Source organism: Synchiropus splendidus, chromosome 6, assembly GCF_027744825.2.
Source record: "Synchiropus splendidus isolate RoL2022-P1 chromosome 6, RoL_Sspl_1.0, whole genome shotgun sequence".
Taxonomy (NCBI): Eukaryota; Metazoa; Chordata; class Actinopteri; order Syngnathiformes; family Callionymidae; genus Synchiropus; species Synchiropus splendidus.
In genome coordinates, this window is record NC_071339.1 from 2569199 (window position 1) to 2582101 (window position 12903).

The window sequence follows — 12903 nt, forward strand, 5'->3', positions numbered from 1 at the left end:
ATGCAACTCAGATATTAATGAGTCCAACATCAATATGACTGAGATGTTGAGACTCAGGTGTCAATATAATTTCAACAACTACACATGATGGCCATAAATCTTGATGTAATTCAGATCTCGATGAGTCATTTTGGGACATAAATAAGGACCAAGCTGTTGAGGCTTTGTTAACATAGGGACTGACTCAGGTGAGAATCCCTATTTCATGAAAATCACTGTGACATCATGAGAGTCTAAACCTATGAGTCATGTTTGATCATGTGAACAAACGACAACTCATCTCTTATGAAAAACACTTTTCTTTAATGGAGTTGTGGATCCTCCAACACTTGATTCAGACTTCTGTACATCCGGACGTTCTAGAACCAGCGAGCGGATACAAAACTGTTATGAGACGATGGTTATTTTCTTGGCACCGATACAACTCTGAGGTCAACATGAAGCAATTATGAGTCACGGTGGACATAAACAGCGTTTGACATCACAACATTATTTACATTTACGGCCTGTAAAAGCGGCAGCCACATGTCACAGCAGTTGAGTGTCGCGGAGAGAATCCTAAAAACGTTAGCCGTTTCTGTACAGTAGAAAATCCATTCCGTATTTTACAAAAACCTCATGACTACTCTACCACTGTTAGATCAGCAGTGCTCCTCAGCGAGAGTCTTTTCTTGTCCATGAACATCTGCTCTCTGACTTCAGTCATGCTGAGCTCCCACAGGTGAGAAGTCCTGACAGTTCTGACCTCACCGTGAGGTTCCGAGCAGCGACCAGTCCCTTCTGTCCCTCCTCAGTCCTCACAACAACACGTCGTCCTGGACGGCGGCTCCAGCCGGAAAATGAAAAAGTGCATTGCTTCAAGTATGTAGACGAACGATTCTTCAGAAAAGGGTCAGTGGTCCTCGGTCCTCGAGTGCTGAGTCGGCGGCTCCTGAGGTTTGGCAAACACACACACACACACTCCACAGCCAGAGCAGGGACGGCGGCAGGAAGGAGGCGCTGTGACCAACAAACATGCCTCTGTCAGGGCCTCACATGGACGTGTTGCAGTGGCTGCTGGAGAAACAGGGGAGTGGGAGGTGAGTGAACTGCAGAGACGTGAGCTGGAGGAGAGACGTACAGGTCTACATTGCTATCCTTGTGAGGCTTCTCATGGCCATCACCCTTTCCCCAGCCTCACACTCTAAACCTAACCATCACATGGCTCACCCGGACCAGGACTCTGGACCAAACTGGAACCCAGTTATTTTGAAATTTTCATCTTCACTTTGAGGCTCAACCTTGTGGTGGAGTGTTTTGTCAAACATTGGTCCCCACAAGGCAGGATAAACAAGACCCAAGAGCAGACCTACACATCTGTTATGATAAAAAATTACTAACTAACATCGTCTCCATTTTTATGGTGAACACTGCTGTACCTCTGCGACTAAACAATGAGGAAACTCGAGAAGACAACGTTGCTGTCACACACAGACCGGAGAGGACGTGCAACAACACCTGGACGATCATGTCCATGTCACTCACTCTGATCCAGACGAGTCTCCCTCCGCCTTCCCAGCCTTCATGCTCATGGCGACTCCGTTCATCTGGTCCGACAGGCCCGGTTTGGCGCCGGCGACTCTCCTCTCGCTGCGAGGCGACGCAGCGCCCGGAGCGTCCTCACAGAGCTCGTTGTGGATCCGGTTGAAACCGTTTCTCTCCACGATGGGAGAGAGCTGCTTCTTCTTCAGGATCCCTGCGAGCACACAGCATCACCAGCGTTGGATGTGCCGGCCTCAGACTCAGGGCGGCGGTGTGCCGCTCCGGGTTAGTTTGGGCCACCCACCTTTGTGCGGGTGGGTGTGGAAGTGGGGCAGCAGCACCGGGGGGCAGTCCTGCGGCCGCTCGTCTGTCCGGGACAGAGGAGTTTCCACCCTCAGCCGGTCGGCTTCCGTGTCGCTGCCGGAGTAATCGCTGGCACTGACCATCTTCGCCCCACCGTTGTCTGGACACGCACAAAAGGTGTTTCTGGTGCATCAGCCACAAGTCACATGAGGCATGCAGCTGTGGTGGAGAGCCTCTCACCCTGTGGTCTCCGGGCGGCCAGGTTTTCCCAGCATTCCTCCGGAGGCAGCGGGCCCTCCTCGTCCTCACTGTCCGAGGAGTGTGTGGAGGCGTACGAGCCGCTCTGGTCGTCGTCCAGAGACAAGTCGCTGTCTGAGTCGCTGTCTCCATCTGAGAGTGAGACAGTGAGAGATTTGCAGAGCGACCAGGTGGCTGCTCCGAGGCCACAACTCACCGTTCTCTTTAGTCTCGTGGAAGAGCGAGGTGTGATCGTTGAGGGCGATGTGGGCCTGGCTGCTGCCCAGCCCCTCGTCCCTGTGAGGACGGCTCAGGTGAGTCACTTCCTCCGTTACAGACGGGCATTTGCCCAGGTGAGGGCTCTTACCGCAGCACGAAGGGGACGTAGCTGTGCTGGCTCTTGCCGCTCTGCATGGTTCCGTTCAGAGACACGCTGGAGTCCCCGAAGGGAAGGTGGTACAGTCGGCCGTCCACGTAGTTGGTGTTGGACTTGAAGCTCTGAAAGTTCAATGAAACGTCAACACAGTCCAGCAGAGCATCCAACCCTGACGGGGGGAAGATTCAGGCGAATGAAGCCAGAGAAGTGAAGAGACTTACGGAGGTCTTGGATTTCAGCATGTGCTCGGGCGGCTTGCGGCCGCAGCAGTACTTCATGGCAGCCCGGGCTTCTTTGTTGAAGATGATGCGGAAGAGGAAAATGAACGGTCCCTGGATGGGAGGAGAGAATCGTCACAACCATCTGGACTGAAACAAACGCGCGAGCACGATTGTGACGCGGCCAACTCACCTGCACACAGTTGAACCCGGCAAACAGGTAATGAAAGATGATGATGTCACTGTTGACGGACAGCAGCGCTAGGAAGCAGGTCACCAGAACCAGGAAGAGAACAGCACCAGACGTCTTCAGGCCCGAGCTGAGGACAAAGGTCACGTGAGTCAGATTTTCCGCTCTGAACAGAGGAGACAATTGAAGGCTCAGCAGAACTAAACCAAGAACATCATGGATGAGAACATTCCTCTCCACCACAGAAGAACCGTGGTTGAATTGATGTCTAGATTGTGGTGTGAAAAGGAAACAGCTCAGCCTTTCAGCTCAGCTCTGTTTAGGCCGCCTGACTCACTGAGCAAAACAATCCAGGGGAGGAAAAAACAAGGACTAAACAGGATATGAAGGTGCGAAGGAGAGTACATCTCTCAGGTTGTTCACAGGATAATATGATCACAGACAACTTCAAGTAAACAGGAAGTTGATGTGAACGGCGCTCACCTCCGAGGCTCCTTCTTCTCCATGCTGTGGTGCCTGGGTGAGCAGGACGCTCTGGACGACAGGATGTAGAGGAAGATGTTCATCTGTGGACATGAGGAGCGTCAGCGATCTCCACACTGTCATGTTCCTGCTTCGGGGCGGCTGCACCATGAGACTGTGACTCACCGACACCACCATGGCGATGGGACCGGCAAAGCTCCAGATGAGAGTGTCGTACATGGAGAGCCAGCAGAAGTCCGGGTTCCCGTAGCCCTCGGGGTCCAGTCCGACGGCCAAACCTGCACATCGCAACAAAGAGCATGTGGAGCGTGTTGGAACGAATAATGGTGTTTTGTCGTTTCCGAACTGACAGGAGTTTGTCTGAATGATCTCACCCGTGATGAAGGCGGGAACCCCCCAGCCAATCAGGTAGTAGAATCTCATGGGTCCGTAGTTGATGTCACGCACTTCGCTGATCATGCGGTAGACGTGCAGCCCCTCCAGGAAGAGCCAGGAGAAGGTGCAGAGGTAGAAGAAGTGCAGCAGGATGGCGATGACGGTGCACACGAACTGTGGCGGACCAGGAACAACACCGGGGTTATAAAGCTGACAGACGAGGAGAAAGGGACGTGATCATTTACCGGGTTGTCGGCAAGGTTGATGCCGAGGATGAAGACCAGCTCGGACAGGAAGAGGGCGGTGGCGCCGTTGTTCATGATACTGGTCTTGTTGCTCTGCATGGCTCTCAGACAGAAGAGGAAGACGGAGGTCAGGAGGAGGAAGCCCAGGGTCACGCCCACCGTGCTCCAGGTCAGGATTTTCATGGGCAGGATTTCTCCATTCTGACAGAACCAGAGACCACCTTAAAGCCTCACACTCAATATCACCACGAGAGGTCTCTGGACTTCCAACTCAAGGAAGACGATTTTTTCTGTCCCTCACGTCACTCACTTCTCGCCTGGACACGTCCATGAGCACCGCAAAACTGGTCATGTGATAACACTGGCAGCTGATGTGCGTGTTGTTTCGGAACACCACCTCACAGCCTTTGGCAGACCAGCCGCCGTTACCCGCTCTGGAAGGACGCACAGCAACACTTTAGAACACACTTTCATCTCTCCAGCTGAGGAGTGCGGGCTCACAGGATGGAGTGGTTCCAGAAGACGCAGATGGGTTTAGAGCGCTCCTCGGTGGACACCAGGCGGAACTGCACGGTGATGGGCTTCTCCAGCGTGTGCTGCAGCGGCTCGTCGTTGTCATGAACCGTGATACTGACCACCGGCGTGTTGATGACCGGACGCTTCGGCACTCTGGGAATGCCATTTATTAACTGTTTATTAATCGTTTTCTGTGAGGCTTGATCAAACAAAAAGCAGAATCCTGAATCCAAAACCCTTAAAATAATTGTGAAAATAAATATATAAATGAATGAGCACACTTCCAACTGTTAACGGTAAATAAAGATATGCTCAAGAGGCTCAACCCCAAAACACTGTTAAAATAAATATTAAAAAATGATAAGTACAACTACAGGAGAAGGTCTCATTGGCTGCGTCATGTATGGGCGTCACTCACCGCAGACTTCTCTTGTCGGGGTCGTAGCTCTCTGGCAGCAGTGCGGCCAGACTGTGAAAGATGATGACGCTGGCGACCGCGTCCTGCTGGCTGTCGTCCGGGTGTCGCCTCTTCCTGTTGGCGGAGCGGTTTCTCAGGGAGGACTCGGGAAAGACGTCCAGGTGTCGGTGTCCCTTGGTGTCCACGTGTGGCTGGAAGACAGAGTCGGGGAGCGTGACGGCCGTCTCCAGGTCCAGGGGACGTGGGCCTCGTAGAGACTGGTATCGTGGCAGTTTGGCGCCGGCAAAATTCATCTTCTTCAGCCGGTCGACGGAGATGACTGAGGAAACACAAGCAGGCTCAGATGACGAACGAAAGAATGAAGGCTAGACAAACAAATGTGGGCCTGTGATGATGGCAAAGTTTTAGGATTTCATGTCTCTAAATCCCAAATTTGTGAGTAAGTGATGTGGCAATACTGAAAATGACAGTAATTGATAGAACATAAATATGACATTCACTTATCCTTTTCTTATGGTTCTCAACTGAAGAACCAGAGACTCAAAGTCGTGACTCACTTTGAATAACGAAGTTTACAGTGACACTCACCAATATGAGGCGTCACGATGGTAAATGGACTCAAATAGGTTTTCCTCATGTTCTGTGCCAGGGTGCTGGCGTACTCCTCGTAGCGGCGCAGAAGTGCCGCCGTGCCGCCCTCAGTGTGCTGGATCAGTTCCCAGTGAGGCTGATTATCAGGGGCCAGGATGGAGCTGCCCACTCGCACCAGGTTCTGATGCAGACAGAAAATACTTTACCAGACTGCTTTGAGTTTGAGAGCACAGTGAGGGGTGACCAGTCACCTCCGTGAAGTGGACGTCTTGCGTGGCCGTCAGGTTGAAGCCCTGCTGGCTGCTCTCATGGAGAAGGAGGCTCTGTGTTAGCCGGTACGCTATTTTCACGTCGCTGCCGAAGTACTTGTCCGTGTGCAGGGTGGCGTTGGCCAACATGGCGGCTGTGTGCTGGACTTGCGCTGAGTCCAGTTGCGATGAATTATGGAAGAGCTTTTCCGACTGTAAATAAAAACATGGACATTCAAGCTTCACCAAACCAATGTGTGCCTCATAAATCCAAAGAGCAGCTGCTTTATCTCGGCAGAGCGAGACTGAACTGGAGGTGCGTACCAGAGATTTCAGTTTGCTGAAGGTGATGGAGGTGCAGTTGAAGAGATTGGGGGGCAGCCAGCCCTTGTGCTCGTCACAGTGGCGGATGGCAGTGCCTGAGAAGCAGCAGGGAGGGAAGAAATGGCTGAAGGCAAAATCTGCCATTACTGTCTGCTAATGAGAAGCCTGACATACCTAGAGTCCCTTTGGGACATGGAACTGCAGCAGGGAGGCCAAACTTGGTTCTGGGCCACCAGATCCCAGCCTCGATGGCCTGAGGGCAGCTGTCATAGATGACTGTGAGAGGTGGAGCAGGAGTGGAGATGATGAGGAGGTCTCAACGCTGCACGTGATTTCATAAAAAACCATCTTTCCACACCTTCACATCCGTTGGCAGAGACCTCTGCGAAGGGATTGTCACAGCGGTCGCACTGGCGGCCGATGACCCCGGGCTTGCACTGGCACTGGCCACTCTCCCGGTCGCACGCTCTGGAGAAGGAGCCCACGGGGTAGCAGTCGCACAGCAGGCAGGTGTCGCTGCCGACCGTGCGGTAGTGGTTGTCCTGCGAGGGACGAAGACACAACGTCAACAATGACTCCAGTGCTTTCATCACCATCTTCATCGATCCCGCTCACCTTACAGCGACACTCCCCGCTGGTTTTGTTGCAGTCCAGGTCGAAGCCCTTGTCCGTCTGACAGTTGCAGGGTCCACAGGTCTTGTGACCCCAGCGCCCTCGAGGGCACGGCAGGTCCGTCCTGCAGGGAGCCACGTTGTTTAGTTCCCCACCAGACCAACAACGGAAACAATGATTCTCCTTACTTTTTCTCACAGTAGTGGCCAAAGTAGTTTCTGGGGCAGTCACAGGTGTAACCACGAGAGGAGCTGGGCTTCCTGGTGCAGGAGGACTCGTGCTCGCAGGGATTCAGGGAGCAGGCATCGGTGCAGTTGGTGCCATAGTAACCTGTCAAGTCGAGGTCACATCAACAAATGGATGCACAGATTTACAATTTTATAATGTTTAACCAGGGCTGGAGCTTGAAGATGAACTTCCAGGTAAATAAATTAATATACATATTCCTATATAGTAGCAACATTTTGAACTGGATTTTGAATTCCTGTATTTCTGTCTTCAGCACTGGTCTTTTTTAATTTAGCTTGTCAATTTAACTCATGAATTCCGACTTTCCTTATCTTGATTCAGTGACCTAAAACTTTTCAACAAACGTATGTTTGGCCTTAATATGATACCTCTTTGTTCTATCATTATTACTCCCATCATTATCCCCTCCTCCACTGACCGTTGAGGCAGGTGCAGGAGAAGCTGTCCCACTTGTTGCTGCAGAGGCTGTTGACCGGACAGGGGCTGGAACTGCATGGGTCCGGAACGTTACAACCTTGCTCCACGTTCTGCTTCCTGGCCTGTGAAAGACTTAAAGCTCCACCGACCCGAAGACCCTACGGTAGACGATAACTTGATTGAGGCAACAGCAATTTTACAAAAAAAGGAAGAAAAGAAAAGAAGACAGAAGAAAAGAAGAAAAAAGAAAAAACAACGAGCAATTCATGCCCTTAAAATAAACAGTTTCTGACCTGTATACAGCCTCGGAAACCATGCTGAACTTTCCCATCAGGCCCTGCTGATCCTCCGACGCTCACCGTCTTCAGCTTGGAGTCCTTCAGCGTCCCATCCACCTCCATACTGGCCTGATGTTCAGAACTTTTGAGATCAGCAGCAGTTCACTGTGACGCTGACAAAGCTGAGACAGCACTCACCATGTACAGTCCATGTTCCAGAGACAGAACTGCTCTGTGGAGGTTCGCTGGACCTCCCAAGCTGCTGATGTCGAGCTGCAGATGATGCCATTCTCCATCGTTCACCAGAACCTCCTCCACGCGGGACAGAGTGGAGTCTTCTCCGCGATGGAGACCCATCAGCACGCTCCCCCCGCGCAGCTGCACAAACACAAGACAACAGTCAGCTGCGGACGTGGCGACACAACTAACGCAAGAGTTGAAGCAGTCACAAGAGGTGAGCAAAAACAGACTAAAACAATCGAAGAACTAGAAGAACATGAAGAAAGAGGTAATAATAATCATAATAACAACAACAGCAATAATAATTATAACAATAATGTACATTCTAACTGTACATACTGCAAAAAATCAGACAGTGAATCTTTTAAAATTGATTTGAAAGATAGTATATAAATGAGTTGTTCATGTGAATATATATGCTTCAATCCTGGACGTTCCACAAGGAGTGCTCTCTCTCATGAATAAATTCTGTTTAGGAAAAAAATATTAAAATAAAATAAAATTTAGGATAACAAAAATGTCTCTTTGCGCCGGTAAAAACCGATCCATTATAATTCAGTGCTTCAGTCATAGTATGAATGCGACACCTCCTGTGGTGGACGAGTACGAGTGCTGAACCTTCGACAGCCAGCAGGTGGCGCCTGCAACCACCTTCAACGTCAGTAATGAACTTAAATATTAATAACTCGATTCCTTCCTTCCTTAATTAATGCATAATGATAAAAAAAAATCAGTATTATTCTGCCTGAAGGTAAAACCAATATTTCTCTGCGTTGCAACATTTTTGTGATGTGATGCATAAAATGATGCAAGGTGACCTGGAAAAACAGGTCGTCATGAGACTCTAACCTGCAGCGTGAGGTTGTGCAGCAGCTCCGAGGAGATGTGCATCAAGGTGGCGCTGGCCTGGCGTGTGCGGAACATCAGCTCCACGTGCCAGGGGACTGTCGCCGTGGCCACGTTGTTCCACTGCAACAGACTGCTGCCTAGGAAACGCTGTGGACTCGCCATAACTACAGGGAAGAGAAGAAAATGATGACATTCATGAGAATCCATGACGTCCAAGCACAAGATGACAGTGGATGGATGACTGTTGGTGACGCGCTCTGGCGACGATAAGGATCAGCATGTGAGCGATGACCTCTGCCTCTGTTTAACACCACATCCATGACTATAGCGACAAAAAGTCTCATTAAAACAGGAACGCGATAAGGAGTCTGCAGTTTCCCGGAGGATGAGACGAGACAGACAAGAGAATCACTTTAGTTCACCAGAAGGGAACATTGAAAACACTGCTTTCTTTTATCATATTGCATCACAAACACTTCACCTCAGAGGAATGTGCTGTTTTCAGTCATTATAATACATATATCTTAAGCTATAACATTAATAATACTAATGATAATAATGAGGCAGGTTTGGCGTGTGTGCAATGGTGAAACTAGGAACATTACAAGACAATAGACTGACAGCAGGACAGCCACATTAGAGGGCGTGAAATTGCAGAAACATTATTATTGTTACAGCTCAGGTTAGTGGTGATGGTAGGTGGTATTGAAAGAGTAAGACATGTGTTGCTCCATGTTGAATAAATGATGAAATAACATTTTTAAAGGACGTTGCCTTCTTTAAAGAACACACATCCTCTAATCCGTCTCATGACAGTCACTCTCCACTGAATGCTGTGGTGCAGCTGCTGACGTTTGGTTTGTTTGTGCACAGGTCATTGGTCATTGCTCAGGTTTGTGTGGCTGGGGTTGATGTCTGCAGCATGAATCCACTTTCAACCTCTTTCAATCAAACAAAAGTCTTGTTTTCCTCTGCCTGGCTCATTTCTCTTCCTCTGGTCGACTCACATTGCTGTAAACCATAAATCAGCATCGAAAGCAGCAGCAGAATATCAGGTGGAACACAACCGGACACCAGAGAACACGGGAGCAGAAACCTCACACCGCGTCCTCTCCAGACAAAGCAAACTTTTCTCATCACCACAAACAACACCTCAGCTCAACGTTGGGTTGGATTCATAAATAACATTTTCTGAGATCAATGCTTCTCTTTCGCGCTTCCAAGCAGCGTCACAAACTCACCTCTCTCACAGGTCTGTCCTCCAAAACCCAGTGGACATTCGCAGCTGAAGGATCCCCAAAGGTTCACGCAGCTTCCTCCGTTCATACATGGGTTGTTGTTGCAGAAGTGTCTCTTGGCAGAGCATCCTGGGCGGGCGGGGGAAACAGACATCTAAATTGCAGTTGCATCCCTCACCGGTCGCAATCACAGTGTCACAGCGCCCGAAGATAATCGGCCACTCTGAGCCGACACAGGTATCAGCTCACTCGCTGCTGACAGGTTAAAGAGGATAATCCTCCGCCGCGTCGCATCATGAAGCTTCTCACCCGCCAGAGTGCCGTTGTTGGCGATGAAGCCGGCCATGTCGATGCGCTGGTTGTCGATGCGCAGGTTCTTCATGCAGCCTACGAACTGGTGGTTACGAACTGGGAAGTCTTCGGGGAGTTTGGGGACGCCACCGAGGAGCAGGGGCCCCGTCAGGTCCAGCGATCTGACAAAACAGACAGTTAAATGCAGTATGACTGACTACATAATTCTGAGGAGCTAAAAACATCAGCGCATAACTGTCATGTGACTACATCAGAACAAGTCACAATCAAATCAATAAAACATCCTCCAAGGACTCGGACCGTGCCACTGGAGTTCCAGCCACTTTATTATTATTTATTTCAATGATTAAATTGTGCGTTGTGTTTCAGATAGTCATGAGCCTCTAAACCTTCAATACACACAGAACTCCGGGACACCAAAAGTTTATTCACTGGTTCCTTTTTATCCTGACGACTGCATTAATATATGTTGATGCGAGGCAGCTAAACGTGAAACAAACTAGTCATGCCTCAGCTTTTAAAGCACCAGCAGAGCAAGCTTTGTTCAAAACTACAAGTCAGGATAGAAATCCCGGAATGATAGAGAAAGATGAAACATGTCATGTTTCCGGCACATCATTTGTGGCACAGAACCTCAGGAGAGCTCTCACAACAGCAGGTCTGCTGTTGTTCAGTGCCTTTAGTCAGTTTTCCTCTGAAGAGGTGAAACCCCTCGTGGCACAGTTTGGTGCATCGTCTAACCAAGAACACAGTAGTTTCACTAAATCTCACCATCTGTTTGGATGTCACAGTGATGTGGGCTTATTTCAAATGTACTTTTTAAAAATGAAGAGTCAAAGGGAGGTCTTGCTTACTTCTTGGATCCCGATTGGCTCCCTTGTGCAGAGCAGGTGTAGTTTCCCAACACATGGCCGAACCTCAGAGACACAGACTTGTCGCAGTTGTCCACTGTCACCACAACCACCTTCTGGTCTGATGGCCCCTGGGGCAGTCCGGCCTGGTTCAGGATCGGCTGTTCAGAGAGAGAGCCAGGCAAAAACATCACATTTTGGGGAGCAGTAGCTCGAAAACAAGTCAATTGGTTAGTTATGTAACAAATGAAAGCCATCACATTAGGTGAGGTGTCAGCCAAACCTCTGCAGTTGCTTCTGTTTCTGACAAGTATGAGCCTCAGAGTTTATAAATAGCAGCAGGATATGAGCTGGAGAGAAAAGGTATTTTTGTTATGGTGCATTTTTGTTATGTCGAGGCTTAATCCCCAAACTTGTAGGAGCCTCTGCCACCGCCGAGCTGCACACCAGCTTTGTTGAGTAGATTATGGTGTCGCTTGGTTATTTATAAATTCATACCCCAACAGCTTGGAAACACGCATCCACTAGGGCACACACTCGTCCCTGTCCACAAAAGATAGTCTTCATTGTCTGTGAAATCAATGAAAGGAGCAACAACAGGAGGAGGAGCCTGCAGGGAGGAGGGGAGAATGATGACGCTGTCAATAAAGGTCACGACCTTCTTTCTAACCGGGCAGTTGCTCTGGGGTCACGTAAGGCTCTTCTTAACCCGAGGTACAGGTTCAAGCTGGTGTGATGGGCACACTGACCCCCTCCTCACACTGCAACTGAGAGGCTGACAGGCCAGACACACGGCCGAGCCCTCAGCTGCTCAGATGGGATTAAGGAGCAATAATTTTGTCGCCAAAAATGAAAGTGATTGTTTGAGAAGTCGTCTGCCGTTTGATTATACAGTTGTCCGTACGTTAGGCCACTAAATCCTCCAGAGAGCCAAATACTCAGCTGTCCTGACTGCATCATTTCTGCTTCACTTCAAAGGGAAATTGAAAATGAACGTTCACTCTGCTTTCTACTTGTTTGCAAAGTTTCCTTCATTTATTTTGTAGTGAAATGTGGTGAAATATTAAACCCCTGATTTTTTTCATGCAATATTATTGCCCTACATTCATGTTATCTGACAAATGTGCATCTGAAATATGGCAAAGCGCTGAATGGGACAACAGGTGGAAATAAGCACAAATGTGTGCACACACACTGCAGATCGGCACTGCTGAGTGTGGATGTGTTGGAATATGATAAAAAAGGTGCTCATCAACTGGAGCCAGTGAGGCCAAAATATGTGCAATTTTGGAGTTACATTTGCGCACAGACATAGACAAACACTGACAATCTCACAATCTTGTTGGCAGAGGGACTGGAAATGTGGGTGCATGGAAGGATGGACTTCTCTGTTCTCCACAAACAAGAGTCTGGGCAACAGACTTGCTTCAGTCTCAGTCCATGCGCTTCATTGTCTAATCCAGTTGTTGTCGACTACAAAGGCTGAGCATTGTAGGTATATTTCACTCTCTGAGGCAATTCTATTTGAGCCTGTCAAAATGGTACACCGAAAAAATAAAAAATATAAGCAAAAGCAAAAAGAATACTTCTGCAAACAGTAACCTTCAGTTCAGTGACAATTATATTTAAGCCAAAATGGAACATTACCGTTTTGGGAACATTACTCAAACTTTAGTAGCAGAGATGAGTGACATGAAAATCTGCTCGCTAAGCACATTAGTTGGAAAAAGATTACATCTGAGAAGACAAAAATAATTACATTAAATGAACTCAAAACCTACACCTTATCTCCTTACTTAAAAGTTATTAGTG

At 49.0% G+C, this 12903-nt stretch overlaps 1 protein-coding gene across 2 annotated transcripts in view; it reads right to left on the bottom strand.

The window, feature by feature from the left end:
- Positions 1-302: 302 nt before the first annotated feature.
- The window catches only part of celsr2 (cadherin, EGF LAG seven-pass G-type receptor 2), a 43985-nt gene continuing 31384 nt past the window's right edge, over positions 303-12903 (bottom strand). Inside the window, exons 6-34 of one of the 2 annotated variants that reach the window (XM_053868002.1) lie at positions 11095-11252; positions 10238-10401; positions 9932-10057; positions 8691-8854; positions 7800-7979; positions 7617-7730; positions 7325-7481; positions 6846-6987; positions 6661-6781; positions 6404-6587; positions 6220-6321; positions 6046-6140; positions 5725-5934; positions 5471-5654; positions 4883-5201; positions 4450-4617; positions 4259-4382; positions 3949-4149; positions 3703-3877; positions 3494-3606; positions 3329-3411; positions 2849-2975; positions 2659-2769; positions 2429-2559; positions 2279-2358; positions 2065-2214; positions 1826-1984; positions 1525-1735; positions 303-1053 (exon numbers count right to left, since the gene is read on the bottom strand). In XM_053868002.1, coding sequence (XP_053723977.1) covers positions 1032-1053; positions 1525-1735; positions 1826-1984; positions 2065-2214; positions 2279-2358; positions 2429-2559; positions 2659-2769; positions 2849-2975; positions 3329-3411; positions 3494-3606; positions 3703-3877; positions 3949-4149; positions 4259-4382; positions 4450-4617; positions 4883-5201; positions 5471-5654; positions 5725-5934; positions 6046-6140; positions 6220-6321; positions 6404-6587; positions 6661-6781; positions 6846-6987; positions 7325-7481; positions 7617-7730; positions 7800-7979; positions 8691-8854; positions 9932-10057; positions 10238-10401; positions 11095-11252 — 4275 coding nt within the window. In that variant the 3' untranslated portion in view covers positions 303-1031. Of the gene's footprint in view, positions 1057-1524; positions 1736-1825; positions 1985-2064; positions 2215-2278; positions 2359-2428; positions 2560-2658; positions 2770-2848; positions 2976-3328; positions 3412-3493; positions 3607-3702; positions 3878-3948; positions 4150-4258; positions 4383-4449; positions 4618-4882; positions 5202-5470; positions 5655-5724; positions 5935-6045; positions 6141-6219; positions 6322-6403; positions 6588-6660; positions 6782-6845; positions 6988-7324; positions 7482-7616; positions 7731-7799; positions 7980-8690; positions 8855-9931; positions 10058-10237; positions 10402-11094; positions 11253-12903 lie in introns of both variants that reach the window. The other variant, XM_053868001.1, reaches the window with a different exon arrangement.